At 39.6% G+C, this 16,661-nt stretch overlaps 1 protein-coding gene across 7 annotated transcripts in view; it reads left to right on the top strand.

Annotated features, from left to right (window-relative positions):
• The window catches only part of LOC113144413 (Down syndrome cell adhesion molecule homolog), an 87,096-nt gene that overhangs the window by 37,957 nt on the left and 32,478 nt on the right, over nucleotides 1-16,661 (top strand). For all 7 annotated transcript variants that reach the window (XM_033325514.1, XM_033325519.1, XM_033325517.1 and 4 more), the window contains exons 3-7: nucleotides 11,790-11,936; nucleotides 12,411-12,689; nucleotides 13,301-13,576; nucleotides 14,262-14,558; nucleotides 15,575-15,847. In XM_033325514.1, the coding sequence (XP_033181405.1) occupies nucleotides 11,790-11,936; nucleotides 12,411-12,689; nucleotides 13,301-13,576; nucleotides 14,262-14,558; nucleotides 15,575-15,847 (1,272 nt within the window). The remainder of the gene's footprint in view (nucleotides 1-11,789; nucleotides 11,937-12,410; nucleotides 12,690-13,300; nucleotides 13,577-14,261; nucleotides 14,559-15,574; nucleotides 15,848-16,661) is intronic.

The following is a 16,661-nucleotide window of genomic DNA, read 5'->3' as shown; positions in this document are numbered from 1 at the left end:
CTCTGACTTGAGTGTTTCTAGTACTTGCATGTCAGTGTGTAACAATGCAGCACGATGGGGTACAGTCTGTCTTTATTACACTGTATGTGTATATCTGTATGTCATAACATAGTGTGCTTTTGCCAGTGCAGAGCAACCCGACGAATCGATTATTGAGGGGGCCTGACAGCTCTGCTCGCCAGATGCAGTAGAATACATACTGTAGCAAGGGAGCGCCATCAGTTGCCCTGACAACACCAGCGCCTGTCAACACCTCTGTCTTAATAGTGACAAATTGTACTTATTACATCAGCGTTAATTCCCCCCGATCTCCCTCAGATGAAGATACTTAGCCCCGCGTTGATCAAATTGTGTCAGCATAATTACTGGGAACAGAACCCTATTAAAAACCAGGGCCTCAGACGCACTGTCCAGACTCATCCACAGGCCTATCACTCAACATGCATCTCTGCGTAGGAAGTAAGGGAGGGGAGGTAGAGGGTGGAGGAAGGCAGGGAGATGGGGAAATGAGTGGGATGAGGGAAGAGGGAGGGAGAATGTTATTCTGGAGCAGTTCTATGCACAAAGACTGCTGGAGTTGTCCACCTTTAACATTTTTTGACTGGCACTGCATCCTCAAGTGAACAGCTTTAGAAATCCTGCAGCAAAGATACAGGGAAACTGTGTTCAAACAACCTATTAAAACCAAAGGCAAACTGGTTGTAGTTTGGTCACCAAAAACTACAAATCTAAGTAGATGTGATGGAAATGTATCATAAAGTCATAAATGCTGTAGTTAGTGGTGGTAAGGTGGTTGTCACTGGCATCACAGCAAGGTTTGGGGTTCCAACTGGATTTGAATCCAGAACCCAGGTCTTTCTGTATGGAGTTGGCATGTTCTCTCTCTGCCTGTGTGTGTGTTTTCTTCAAGCGGTTTGTCTGGTCTTGTTTCCTTCCACAGTTCAAAGACATGCAGTTTGTGGTGAGGGTAATTGGTGACTGTAGCTGAGTGTTTGTCTGACTCTATGTATCATCCCTCCTATGGACTGGTGACCTGTCCAGGAATAAGCAGGTATAGATGATGGATGGATGGATGGATGGATGAATTAAATGTGGTGATGAATCCCCAAAGAATATCCCCCCCTGTGATTTAGCATTGTATTTTTCACCTTTAACAGTTGTTTATATTTTAAACAGGCATCTGTTTACAGTAAATAATAATAATAATAAAAAACAAGGTGCAGCAACAAAGGACAGAAAAACATAGTCAGCTTCTAGCTGATGAATATAGTGGTGAATTTAGTTTCCAGATATGTTGCTCAGAAGTTAAGGAAGCCCAAAAACAAATCTAAAAGGAAAGTCAGTAATCTGCCAGATGGCCAGAAATATGATAGTAATATTTTCTCCGTAATCACTGAATCTGTAAATGAGCAGTTGTTTACTAACTACTAACTAACTAACTAGCTGCTTGCAATCTGAATTTGAGCTGCATTTCTCAATAGTCATGGTCATAAATTTGCTATAGATACTGAGAGAGTGTGTGTGAGAATATGCAGCGCTACAGAAAGATGTAGACTTAAGGTTATTGCTAACTAAACTCACTCCTTTGAGAGAAGGGGAAATCATTGTTTGATGGAGGAGTTTCATTTATCATTGATGGCTGTCAAGGAAACGCTTTTTATCAGGAAGTCAGATAGAAAAACACAGGCCACCCAGGGGGTAGAGAAGTTGGTAAATGTGGACTTCACAAAAAATAAATGATTAAAATTTGAAATTTTGTTAAAGATTCTGTCTAGTTTTATAATAACTGCAATTACCATAAGCAATTTTCCCAGCTCCATAGATATGGATTTAGCATTGCCAGTAGCTCAGCAGTGAATTAAGTCTCTCTCTCTGTTGGTCCTGAATGGTGCTGGAATGGAATTCACAAATTAGTGTCGTCTGATGGAAATGTGCTAATTGCTGTTGTTAAGCTGCTGCAATAATTAGGTTATGATGGCAGACTGCTACACATGTTGCATGCGCACACACACACACACACATACACACACAAGTGAGCAGCCAAAAGCCAACATCCTGTCTCCAGTATGGTGGAAATAGAAGGCTAGATTTAATTACTCATTTTACTATCCATCTGTGAGTATAATTTTCCAGACATTGAGTCAAGTGCAGAGTGCAACAGTTGACAGTTTCTCCTGCTGTGAGTTAGAGAGATGAGAGATGTGTGTCTTTTCTTTTAAACACCACTCTGTAATGAAGTAACACTAAGTAAATAATTAGATTAGTTCGCTGGCCATTTGACTATGGAAATGTCTGCATAGAAAGATGACAGAGACAAAGCACAGAGGTAGGGCGATAAATGTTGATGTAATATGAGGTGAGATTTGGTCCTCACTTGAGATTCTGTGCTCTGGATAAACAGATAACCTTTTGTAGCAAAGTACGTAGAGTTATGGGAGTGGACCAACTTGAGTGGACACCACCTTGCTCCAAACATTCTGGGTACTCTAACAGTGATGACACACTCTTTTCTGTGTCATCAAGCTTCTGTTACCCCACCTACAGACCAACTCTGAGTCCCTGAGTGATCTCTGAGTCCTTACCTTACATAGCTGCAGAGATATTAACATGAACACATGGTGCTTTATGGTTTTATGGATGTGTTTTTGGTAGGATCTGATAGTCAGAATGGGAAAGATGTTTCCAAACACATTTATAACTTTCTGGGACCAACAGCACAAGGGACAGTCTGTTTTTGCAGTATAGCAAAGAGTGCACCAGAGCTCTGTGGGAGTTGGTATAATGGTTGAGTGCCCACTTACATATATTCACTCCCCATTTTCCCCATATGCATACTCTATGTGAGATTTATTAAACATCTGTCTGCCATTGTGTGGACTGCTCAATTTAATGTGAATACTGCAGAGAAAAATCATGTACTGTAGAAGCAGGTCAAACATACTGGGTTATCTGGACCTTTGGGTTTGTCTATGTGACCTGCTAACATCATATCTGTCCTGCTTCCTGAGTTAAAAACACCTTAAACTTGCAGAGTTGTATTGATGCTGCTGTCCTGACATTGTTCAATACACAGACCTTCTTAGCAGCAGGCTGTTTAATGGCTCTGGGCTTCAGCAGAGATTACTGGATTGCTAACCTCATCAAAGGCATCAACAACCCAGAGACTCTTTAACCTCAGAGATCTGACTCTACTTTTCAGCACTTTTTTTGACATGTATGTATGTATGTGTGTGTGTGTGTGCGTGCCTGCCTGTAGCCAGTCACTGCAAGCTACTATACAATAATGTGAAATTAATCATCTGACCATGTGCTCTTGTTTGAGCATGCTCTCCCATCGTGACATAAGGCTTCTCATCACTCAGGTTCAGTACTGCTCTTCCTTTAGTGCTGCCACTATAGTGTTGTTTTACATCCCTGAAACAACAGAAAACCCTAAAATAGCCTGTGGCAACATGCATTACAGTTATTCCTCATTTTACACATTTTCACAAATTTGAATGTTCATTAAAGCTTAATGTAATTTACAAAACTACATTTAAAATGCAACAAAAATGTTCCAAATTATGATACAGTTCTCTGTATTTACTGTAACATTTTCCCTGTCCCTGATCTTGCAAAAGAATTATAACTAATAAAATGTAACCCCAATGATCACTTTGATATTTTAAAATTCTCTCCACATTAGGCATTGTAATAAATCTTTGTTTATTTTTTATTTATTTATGATTTAATGCCTCTGCGTCCAATAAATCTGTCCCAGTGTAGCAATCTGACCAGTACCAGGAGCTACCAGGATACTCTGAAAAATGGGGTTGGTCCCATTATTTATTAAGATGACATCCTTCACTTTTCCAGTTGTTTATTAAATATGACTTGTTCGTCTCACGCCAGTTGGATATTTTTTTGCATGGATTAACACAAATTATTTATGGTAAATGAAAATCCATTTTTAATTTAAAACAGTGGTGGTATAACACTACCAGTCACTGCAGTTCACTCCATCTACCTTTTTCATAACTGTTTGTCTGTTCTGTTATTCTTTCCTAGTTACACATCTCTAAAACCTGTAAGGCTGACTACAGGCTTTACAAACAGAAGGTGCCCGATATTATTAATTACTACTATGTCATGACACATTTCACTGCAGACAGCTTTGCATCCTTTTGTTGTTTTTTTTTATTCCAGTTTTATTTTATCCTATCAATGTGCATGTCTTGAAACTGCAGGATTTCATCGCAGTGTTCTGACACAGCCAGCCACTGTTTTAGCATTCAGGACACAGAGGGAGAGACAGAGAGGAGGGGAAAGAGCGAGACCAAGCAAGTAGAGAGTGAGAGGAGAAGCAGGGGAGGAAGTAGAATGAGCCAAACAGGAACACAGAGGTTTTTGAGGCTGAATAAGAGACAGAGACTCTCTTAGCATTCCAGCTCTGATGCCAAAACTTTCACTGAACCAAGGATGCCTTTTTTACTGAGGCTTCAATGGCAGCTCTGTCATTTACTTGTATACCTAAAATCTATTCACATAGCAGGTGCATTGAAAGAAAGAGATTTTTATAGGTGTCTTTTACAGGTGCTGAAGCCTTTTAAATGTATCCTGATTTTAATAGTATTTACCTTAAGTGCTTACAGGCTAATTTATATTTTCTTTTGGCCCAGTTATAGTCTTCTCCCTATTGTTGGTGGTCTTAAAACAGGGCCCAGGTGGAGGTTTTTTGTGGGATATTTGAGTCTGCTCACAGAAAAATAAAGTAATGATGGACCAAATAATGGCACTATAAAATAAACTTTATAATTTTACTGCTAAGTCATAAGCTATATGGTGTAAGATTGATTTTTTTTTTCTTTTCAGTTTTCCTGCCTCAAGACAAATCCACTGCACACTGTTTTTCATTATTTTTCCACCACTTAGTATTTAATGCAAAATCCATTCTCATCCTTTTGCCGACCAATTTATTAAAATAATCTTTAAATTTTAGAAATGATGAGTTTAACAGCAGTGATGAAAATCCAAACTCTCTGGCTGTGACACAGAAGCAGTGCTGACAGTGGTGAAGGCTTGAAAACAAATCACCCATATCTATGTGTTTGGAAGTGCATCAGGTCACATTTGCTTAAGATCCAGAGTATCTACAACAGATCAGCCATGCAAAAGGCCCTCAGTTAATCTTTTTACTACAAAATGACTCACTGTCACCAGTTTTACAAGACCTGATGTGCTGCAGTACTACCCCAGTCCGTATTAAATTTCAAAATTATTATGGGGAATGTAGCTCGTCCTCATATTAGAGACATCGTAGGTAAGTTCGTAAGTTCAACATCGTAGGAAAATATGTGTGTTTGCTTTCTAGTGGAGAGTTAGACGAGAGTATCAATACGTGTCAAAATGAAAAGTGCTGAAACTCCAATTTGCCGTTTTACAGGGTGTTACAGTGTGTGGCGGACTTTGTCTTGGCCGCGAACAGTTGCTAGGCAACCAGGAGAGGGACCAAAGTTATTGTACTGGATGTTATTGCTCCCAGTCAAAAAATAGCCAGTTTAACCGTAAAATGTTGAACTGTTGCATCAGGTTAGTTGGATGTAAATTTATTTGAAGAACAATAAACTATACTGAAGCCAAAGCTTTCCCATACACACTGTCACAGATTTTTTTTATCCTGTGTCCACGTCATGTGTCTGTTTAGTTGAACTTGCTTTCTGATGCTGCCCCAAACGGCTGTGCTGAATTTCCTTTTGTGGATGCGTAAAAGTAGCTGTGACCTCTGAGAAGGTTAAATCCACTGGTTTAAAGAGTGACGCAGTAATTTGACCATTAACATGTCTTTTATTGATTTCAGAGTCATCATGTTAATTAATTGGATCCAGGAGAGAGAGACAGTCTTCTGCTATGTACAGTAACTCAGCGGTTGCAGGCTCATGCCTACAGTCTTCTGCCAGTTGCATTTTTTTCAGCAGTACAGTGTCGTAGTGTAAGATTGTTGAGTCTATATGATAATCTACATAGGCAGTTAGTCCATATAGATTAACAATAAACGTTTCTTTGTTTGGTCTGCAGAATAGTCACTGCACTCATTGCAGTTTCTCTGCATGTAGTCATGCAGCAGCGGTGAGGGGCCCTCTGGTGAAGAGTTCAGTCCTGCGCTTTGACCTCAATCAGCTCAGATTAAAGCTGTGGTCTGACGTTTGGGCCCTTTGCCCTGTTTCTTGATGTGGTGTACCCCAACTCTAAGCAGGCAGAGATTAGTCAAAGAGCACGGCGTGCATTCCTCTGACATTACCAGCACAGGAGTCAACTCACTGTCTCCTCTTCTAATGTTTTTATGGTTGTGTGTGATCGTATCACCATTTCTGCAAAGAGAAAACAGTAAATGGAGTCTCTATATGCATGTTAATGGCACATTAATGGCAGCTGAAAAACAATTAGGTAGGTACAGTAAGCCTGTGATAGACAGCTATCTTTTTTTCATTTTAATTTTGATGTCTGAAGTGACTCAGGTGTGTTAAAGTGGGGCAGAGAAGTTTCCACACAGAACATTCACAAGCCCATTTATCATCTCTCTGTCTCTGCTGACCCGACGAGAACTGGGTCCCTCCTCAATGTCTGACTCACAGTGTACTGAGAGCTAGTCCCACCTTCCTCTTGGAACAATAACAATTCTGACTCACCAAATCACCCTATATAGCAGGGATTACTTCCTCGATTAAGCATTTAACCTATTACATTCGCTGTTGTTGCTGCTTTCAGTAATTAAAAAGTTAAAAGTTAATTTGTACAGAGATAATGTGCCTTTTGTGTTCTTTTGAATTATATTTTCTGTACATGTGAGAATATCACGAAGGCAATTTTTTCATGGAAAGAATTGAAGATTAAAGGTACTCTGTTGAGTTTTTCACCACTAGTGGCAGCATTTTCAGTGGGTCCCTCTTTTGTTTGGACTGTGAACTTGCACGAGGATGCACTAGGACAGGACGCAGGTGGCGCAATTTACACCTTGTTGTTGGTTTTACTACTGATTGGTTGATGGCTGTGGTAAAGCTCTGACAAAATACCTATAAATGCACACCCTGTCTGTAATATCTGTAAAAGTCAAATCTTTAAGACTTACACGCAGTGTATTATTGTTAGAGATGAATGTAAATAGTTTTAGTTAATTGACAAGTAAATGGCACAGTTCATATACAAGGAAAAAGCAGGTTAATGTCACAAGTTGTTATAGTCATGTTTTTATTTCTATAGTTTTCAGTTACTTAAGCAATTTTCTGGACGACTTTAGAGCCATTATGGTGAAAAATCAATGCCCGAAATCCTCTTTTCTAACCTCAGATCTTAAAAAAAAAACCTTTTCCTGGCCACTTGCCATATACACAATGGTGGCTCATCACTAATTCATTCTATTTACTGAGTTGCAGATTGTCAGCTAAAATGTAACCAGCTTGGTCTCATTTAAATCACAGCGATTTCAGAGCGTCTGTGGGAAATGAGGATGCTGTGACACTAGCTCATCTGTACGTCGAGGCTTATTTAGCCTGCTGAGAGTGAGAGCCCGCTGTTCGTATTAGACTCTGTCTCTGGCAAAGTGGGGATGATTAGATAAAGTGTGTCTGGTGGAGTGGAGCACTTTTTCACTTTACAGTAGCAGTGCCTGTGAATGAATGGAGGGAAGGGCTCCACTTTCTGACAATAACACAGAAATCACTGTCCAGAGGATTCTTTATGCATCTACTAACTGAGGCCTAATTGGCCCTAATGAATCCATATCAGTTTATATACTACACTAAAATTCTAGTTTACAATTCTTACATTTCAGTATTTAAACAACATTGGGCATGATTTCGTACTTGGCATACCAGAACTGTGAACGAGTATTACTAAATGCTGAAGCAGTGAGCAAGTTAAAGACAAAGCAGAGGAATTAAAGGGGAGCAGGTCACAGACAAGAAATACAATAGAATACAATTCAGCACGACAGCTCTCATTTTGAATCCCCTTCCTACTGTAGCATCTCCTCTGCTGCATTTCATTCTGTCATAACACAATAACTGAGCTCCGATGTCTTAAAAGGCATTGCAGGAGCATAGAGGTGCTTGAAGAGAAAATTGCAGCAGCTCACAGCGGCTGGAGTGAAATAGCATTTTGTCTCACTCAAGATGGATTCCACAGTGAGATTTCAGAGGACCAGTACAGAATCAAAATGGAGAAGCCAGAAGGGAGGAGAGGAAAAAAGGGGAAATGTGAGTAGAGTGGACATCTTGGTTGAAGCTGTCTAAATTTTCTTTTTGCCGCTGCATGGTAACATCTATTTAGAGTTTTCCCCTTTTTCACCCTATTAGGTAAATATTTCTTTTTCTTGCCTTTTTGTATTGCTCACAACCACATGCCATTGGTAATAAAAAAATTATATCTGACACATTTATAGAAAAATACTGAAATACAAGGCCATACAAACTGAAAGGAAAAAATACTTCTTCTTTGAAAATACATTTAATCATGATAAAAAATATATGTTGTTTTTTTTTTTTTTTTTTGCATCTCGCCTCTTCAACCTTTTAAAAGATTTTCTCCACCAATCGTTTTGCATACTGGCATGCATGCATGGCTGCCAGCATATCCACACACACACACACACACACGCACACACACACACACTCTGCACAGTCACACCCTCCTTCATTCTCTTTATGGATTCATCCACTTTCTGGTTGCCCATCGAACCGCCCTGTATGTAAACCAGTGAAACCCCTTCAGGACATCAAATCCTTGGAATCTGTTGTTGGTTCTATCTAGGTCAATGTTTACAATAGCTGTGCGATTTTTCCTTTTCCCCTGCCTCTCTGTGGTCCCCCAGTTTGCCTAACTCCACAAGGATGATTTTGCATGTATAAATATAAAGATTGCATATAAAATGTAAGCATATTAAGCATGCTTTGCTTCTTTTATACATATTAGTCTCAAATAGAATATTAAACATGTAGCCTAGTGGGTTGTTGTTCACATTAAGGTTTTTTGCAGCAAATGTTTAGACTTTGTCATTAGTCAAACAGTTCTTACACACTTTAACTCAACAACAGCACTGCAGGCCACTAACATGAAATGTGGAGGCAGCAGTGGAATTATAGTGTAATATGCAGTTGTTTTCTCGGTGATCTATAGATGATGATGTTACATTACCTCAGGAAGGTGATATGTAATTTGTTATATATAATATAATATTATAGAAATATAATGTCAGTGTACTGTGTAAATGAACAGCATGATGTGTGGAATCACTCAATACAGAACCTTTTGGTAATTTTTCTTCTTTTGACATAAATTCAAAAAACATATGGTGCATGTTATGTCTCTGTTATAGAGAAATCACAAGAAAACCTTCTCATTGCCTTGTTCAACTTAGATTACCCAGTGCTAATCTGCTTTACCAGCTCCCACACAGCCACAGTTCCTTCTACTTTTGGAAACATCGCTGATAGAACCGCCTTCAGAGATGTGGTGCAATAGAAATCAAAGATGCAAAGAGATGTTTTTTGCCAGTCTAAGCAGTCAAAAGCTCTCAAACAATAATGTAAAAATTGTAAACTAATTCAGTGACCCAGGACTGTGTCAATGATAGTACCATTGTAGATTTCTCCTTTTAATATTCCTTATGCAGGCATTTGCACAGGTCTGATAATCTACTGCAGTAAAAATATATAGTTTTTTGTCGAAGTTTCTTTGTTAATCATTATTTCAAAGTGCCAGGTTGTTCTTACAAGTGTACATGTTATGTTACGCTTTGCTTATTGCCAAAGCCCCGTTCACCTTACAAACAAACCCCTTCACTTTTCTGAATTTTGTTATGTTGCAGCCTGATACTACAATTGTTTAACCCCCTCCCCCACCCCCCACTAATCTACTGGTACACACCTAAGCGTCGCACACCTGTGTTGGAGGATTTTCTGCTGCTCTTCTTTGCAAATCCTCTAAAGCTTGTTCAGGTTGGATGGGGAACGTTGGTGGACTGCCATTTTCAGGTTTCTTCAGAGATGTTGGACAAGGTTCAAGTCAGGACTCTGACCCTAACCAGTCTCCCAGTCCCTGCTGCTAAAAACACCCCCACAGCATGATGCAGCTGATGAGAGGTGCTTGGTTTCATCCAGACATAACTGAGGACAAACATTTCAATCTTCATTTCATCAGACCAAAGTATCTTGTTCCTCACAGTCTGAGAGTCCTTCAGGTGCTTTTTTGCAAACTCCAAGCAGCTTTCATGTGTTTTGCACTGAGAAGAGGCTTCCATCTAGCCCCTCTGCCATAATCAGTGGAGGGCTGCAGTGATTCCAGTCCTTCTGGAACCTTCTCATCTCGACACAGGATGTTCTCTGGTTCAGAGTGACCATCAGATTCTTGGTCACCTCTCTTACTAAGGCCTTTCTACAATTGGAAGATTCCTGGTTGTGTCAAACTCCTTTAAGTATTATGGAGGCCACTGTGGTCCTGGGAACCTTCAGTGCAGCAGAATATTTTTGTAGCCTTCCCCAGCTCTGTGCCTATCAACAACCCTGTCTCTGAGCTCTGCAGGCAGTTCCTTTGACCTCATGGTTTGGTTTTTGCTCAGATATGCATTGCCAGCTGTGAGGCCTTCTATAGAGAGGTGTCCAAATCATGTCCAATCAGTTTAATTTACCACAGGTGGACTCCACTCAAGGTGTAGAAACATCTCAGCAACAATCAAGAGAAATTTTCATGTGTTATTGCAAAGGCTCTAAATACTTCAGTAAATGTTCAGTTTTTCTTTTTTTAATACATTTACAGACATTTCTACAATTTTGTTTTCACTTTGTCATTATGTGGCACTGAGTGTAGATTAATGAGAAAAAAGTAAACAAGTGAAGGGGTCTGAATACTTTCTGAATGCATATTTGGTATATTTTGGGTTTACACACGATGTGCATGACAAAAATGATAGGGGGTGTTGCAATGCATACCTAAAATGTGGCAAACTAGTTTGTGTCAGTGAACAATATCTTTTTCGACGTGATCGATGTTTCCTTTAGCTGTTAGAGGGCTGTTTGTCATCAGGACTTAAATGCCTCTCTCTTAGTATACCCTCAATGCACATTAACAATGTCCTGTAAATTTATTTGATTGGATATAAATCTTCTCCCTTGAGATTTTGGGCTTTTATGCGACGGTGGAGAGGAAGTTTTCTTTTGCTTACGGAAGTTGGTAACATCACTCAACCTGTTTTGATCTGCAAAATTAACATAATATTACCATAAATACTGGACTGGCCGTGACAGCCAAAGAGGGATTGGCTTTCTATACCAGACATTGGCGCCAGTGAGGTTATTGCAACAGTATAAGTCATAGACAAGACAAAGCTGATACAGGTCGATGATTTAATATGTGGATCTGATTTTTATGAATGGAATTTGTGCATTTTTGAAATATATGGAAACATTGTGGTCTATTATGTGGGTGATACAGATATTACCCCACTAATTTACAGTATTACTTTCGACATTTATGAGTTAAAGTTCACATCTCAGTTTATACCAAATCTCAAATTCTTTCTTTTTCATTTTGCCCCCCAAAACTCTGTAATTTCATGTAGAAATTAAGAATATCTTCTGAAGATTTTCTGAGCTGTGAGATTCAAACTTCACCAGCACCTTATGGAGAAAAAAAGTCTTTCACTTGAGCCAGATGGAATAAATTCTTTATACTGTAAATATTTTTTTTGATATTTACGTAAAAAAGCACACAACTGCTGTCTTTGATTTGTTTCCACTTCCTCTTTATATCTCCTCCAGGACAAAGATATCTTATCACATCCACGGGAGCCTTGTATATTCTGGACGTCCTGCCTGAGGATGGGCTAAATAACTACCGCTGCACCACGCGGCACCGCTACACCGGTGAGACTCGCCAGAGCAACAGTGCACGTCTCATTGTGTCAGGTCAGTACTGCATTCAGGCTGTTATCATTTTAAATGCCATTAAATATGTTGTCATTCAATCTTACAGAGGTTATTCTAAAACAGATAATATGACACATAACTGGACGTTCTCTGTTGGCTTTATAGGAAGTGCTCCAGTTAATTTGCATTGATCTTAAACTGTGAAACTGGGAACTTCTTATATGACTAATAACAGCTTAGTTAGATGAACCAAGGTAACTTTACATACTGTATATTGAGCTGACGGATGGATAGACAAGGACCAATCTCTTGTATCTTTTTCAGTTTCCTTTGTCACAGTGAAATCCTGTCTACAATTATAGGAACATGTTGTTTCTCACTCCTCCCCTTGACAAAACAAAATAGACAGTGTATAGAACTGAATCTTCACACCAAGAATCAATATTGGATTATACTGTCAAGTGCCTGGCAATGCTCACCGCTAATTAACACTAAATTCTCCGCTCCTTCCAGACCCCACCAATGCTGAGCCAGGCATCTTGGATGGCTTTGACCACCGCGAGGTGATGATTAATCATCGGGTGGAGCTGCCCTGTAAGGCTTCAGGCTATCCCGCACCCAAATACCGCTGGCTAAAGGACAACAGCCCTTTGGAGCCTGATAGCCGTTTCCGCCAGACCATCACAGGGTTGCTGATAGAGAGTGCACAGCCCAGTGACTCTGGGACGTACGTTTGTGAAGTGTGGAACAGTTATGGCAATGCTGAGGTCATGGGGCGTCTGTATGTAAAACGTAAGTCTTTCATTGAAAGTAAGGGAAACACATCAGATTCTGTGGTCACTTGAAATGATTGTAACCTGACCAACCAAAGTTTAAAAACAACTACAACAGAGATGCATAAGTTTAGTTTTTAGTTTCCTGATGATTTACATGTTACTGTGCGTCTTCTCCAAAGAAAACATTTGTATTTCATTTTAGTTTGTAGCATGTTTAGAAATCCTAAGTGTAGAATTTGTACTTTGCTCATGTTAAACAGTTTGTAGTATAGTGACGCAATCAGCGGTGCATTGAAGTTACCGTTAAATGCAGTTTGAACTTGAACTTGAAAACATCTCTGGATATTGTAACAATTTCTGGATTTGCTCTGGGCTTTTTTTCATAATTTGTTATATACAGTATAATAAATTCATTGTTTCAGCTCTAATCTGGATATATTGGTTATCGTTTGCATTTTAGCATCAGGCTTTTTTTCTGAAATCTCAGGTAACTGTGCCCATCAAATCCTACCTGAACTTTCTGTACTGTGTGTCTTCTCGTCACTGTTGCTCTTATCAAAGTATAAAATACATAAATTGAGAAAGTGCTTTAAAAAATACAATATTTTCTGCTTTGCGTGTTCATAGAGCCCCTGAAGGCAGTGGTCAGCCCGCGTAAGGTGAAAGGCAGCGTGGGTAGCAAGGTGTCTCTTTCCTGTAGCGTGAGTGGCTCTGACGAGTATGAGCTGTCGTGGTATCGCAATGGAGAGATCATCTACCCTGGCAACAATGTTCGTTTCACTGGGCTCAACCGGGAGAACCTCATCATGGAGGGAATGTCAAAGAGTGATGGCGGAGCTTACCAGTGCTTTGCCAGGAAGAGCAAGATGTCTGCACAGGATTTTGTGCAAGTCATCCTTGAAGGTAAAATAGCTGTGGTAAACAGGTACCTATACACATAAACTCAAAAGCCACACCATAGCATCTGTCTTATATATAATCAGTGAGTTAGCAAAAACAGATTCAGGCCTTGAGGATCAATACAGAATTTGTGCATTAATGGCATCCTGCTGTGACTTTCTGCCACAGGCCGCTATTAGTATGATCATCCCAGACTTCACAAACACATACAACATATGCACTTTTGAATCCAATAGCTTACCTTGGCAGTGTTGCTCAGGCAAATGTCTCCTGTGGCCAAGGAACTGTAAAAAGAAGATATTGATAATCTATAATCATGTGGAACAGACCTAGATTATCAGAGAGCAGCAGCAGGCAGACAGAGACATTTCAAAAGCCAACCGCTCCCTGTGTCTGGTAGGAAAGCTCCTGGGCAACTGTTTAAATAGCAAATTCTTGGAAAAACACTGTTTTTCATTTTCTTTTGCTGACATGAGTCTTAATTACGATTTCACAAAAAGAGCTTTTATGATAAAAATTTACTGCTGACACCAAGTAACACATCGTTTCTCAAAAACTCCCAAACGGAAACTGCCAGAACATGAGTTTGAACTATCTATAAATTGATTGTTAGGCCACTGTGGTCTATTGTTTTATTCATCACCATGTTACTGTCCCCTGCCATGTCCCACCTTGTGCCCCACTACAGATGGCACTCCAAAGATCCTGTCCTCCTTCAGCGAGAAGGTGGTGAACCCAAACGAGCCTGTCTTCCTGGTCTGCAACGTGAAGGGCACGCCACCCCCTAGGTGCACCTGGTCGTTGGACGACGACCCCGTCATCAAAGACAGCCATCACCACCTCGGCCACTACGAGACCCACGAGGGCCACGTGGTCAGCCAGCTCAATGTGACACACACCCAGGTGCAGGATGGCGGGGTGTACCGGTGCACGTGCAGCAACTCAGCCGGGGTCGTGTACCACCAGGCTCGAATAAACGTAAGAGGTGCTTGTCAAATCAGCTCCTCCAAGAACAACAATACACATACCTGTATGTCTCTGTGTGTCTGTCTCTGTGTCCAGCTGGCCGTGGTGCGTTTGCGGTACATGTGTGCTGGTTGTATTTTGTTTGTTTTGTTTTGTTTTCGAGGATTTCGTTGTTTCTTTGCTTCTGTATGTGCCCTTATGGTGATTTGTTACTTATTTTCCAAGATCGTTATTTCTCTGCCATTTTTGCTCAGTATTTTTTTGTTCTACTATTAAATATTCTATTTAATCATATTGACATTTTGTAGGTATTTATTTATTTTATAGATTGATTTTGCCTAATTTATTTATTATTTTATTATTATTTTTCTCTCCTCGTTGTATTCTTTAAAATTGCAGATTTGTATGTTTCTCCAAATTATCACTGTGCTTTTCCTTCATGTCAAATGAATTATCCTGGTTTGCTGCACTTCAGCATATCTGGATATTGGGTTCCAAAATGGGCTGGTCTGTAAATAGCCAGAAGAAAAATATATTTCTTCTATTTGCATGAATAAATATTTGGTGTGAGTGTGTGATTGAGCGAATGTTTATGTCTGTATGTGTTTATGTGAGCAGCCAATAACCTCACAATCAGATGTTAAAGAGATTCTGTTTCCAGTTTATGAGACGCAGAATGTATTATTAAGTGGGTGAGTGTCAGTAGTTCAGTGTTATTTTAAATGTTCTGCTTTTCCTCAAAAGGTTATTATACTTGATTCTGCTTTTATTTCCTCACCTTCAACTTAAGCTAAAGGTCTTGTACTAAACCAGGTGAGAAAAGCAGTTGTTGATGTAGCTGTTGTTTTTCGACAGGTCCTATATGTAATGCTCTGTTTTACTCACCTGTTTAAATTTTAGATAGATTTGAAAAGCTATGAATAATAGTTTAGTTACAAAAGCAAACAAACAGCAGTTCCTCTGATTTGATGTCTGTACTACTATCTAAGAAATGAGTTTATAGAGGATCTTTTCTTATTCTTTGTTACTTTTTAGGCCGTGCCAGCATTCGTCCAATGAAAAACATCACTGCAATAGCTGGACGGGATGCCTTCGTTCACTGCCGCGTGATTGGCTACCCTTACTACTCCATAAAGTGGTACAAAAACTCTGCACTGCTCCCGTTCAATCACAGACAGCGAGCCTTTGAGAACAACGGTACTTTAAAGCTGACCAATGTGCAGCAGGTGGATGCTGGCGAGTATAACTGCAAGGTTATGGTCCAACCCAACAAAATGGACTCACAGAGTGTTCATGTTCGCGTGAGAGGTAAGGCCCATTGAATTAAGCAAAAGACCAAATAGTCTGAGCTAAATATAATGCACAACTTTGAAACGTTATTTTTGTTTATCACAATTCCATTGCATCGTGATCAAAAACAATTTAATGAGGAGATAGGTGAATGGCACTAGGTTTCTGATTCAAGCCTGATCAAAAAAGAAATTGCTTCAATAAAATCCATACCATTGAATCTTTATATTACTTTATATCCATGTGTCAGGAAGATATCTGTATGACTTTAAATACAAGGCTGCAACTAGCAGCTTGTTAGCTTGATCGCTGTGCTGTAAGCTGAGTTCATCTTCTTAACATTTGGCAAAAATGTGAATAAACATATTCCCCAAAATTATGAATCATCACAGATTTTACTTTGTGTTCCTTTGTGGTGAAGGAAACTATAAAGGGATTCAGCCTGAAGACCTATATTTTGTAATAAAACTGAATTTGTTTCATTTAGAAGCATAAAAGATATTCCTTCTTCCCTCATCTCAAAAGGATGAACCAGAAAAACCCATCACTAGAGAGACGAATAAATACTCACACTCAGAGAAGCAGACAATTTTATAAATAGATCTCACCAGACTTCTAAATTAATCTACCTGAAAGTCATTAGTGGATCAGGATAGCTTATGAAGACTTCATCAGTGATGGTTCAGTCTGAGTGACTGATCTCCACTGTGATCTACAACCTGGAATAGGTAACACAAAAAGGGCTTCCTCATTACATCCCATTTCCCTCCACTTCCCTCTGTACAATATGTTAGGTTGTTGTCACTATATTACACTTTCCAGTGCAGCAAGG

The sequence above is a fragment of the Mastacembelus armatus genome, chromosome 13 (genome assembly GCF_900324485.2).
Source record: "Mastacembelus armatus chromosome 13, fMasArm1.2, whole genome shotgun sequence".
Taxonomy (NCBI): Eukaryota; Metazoa; Chordata; class Actinopteri; order Synbranchiformes; family Mastacembelidae; genus Mastacembelus; species Mastacembelus armatus.
The sequence above is the reverse complement of the archived record's forward strand: the minus strand, read 5'-3'. Positions and strand labels throughout refer to the sequence as shown.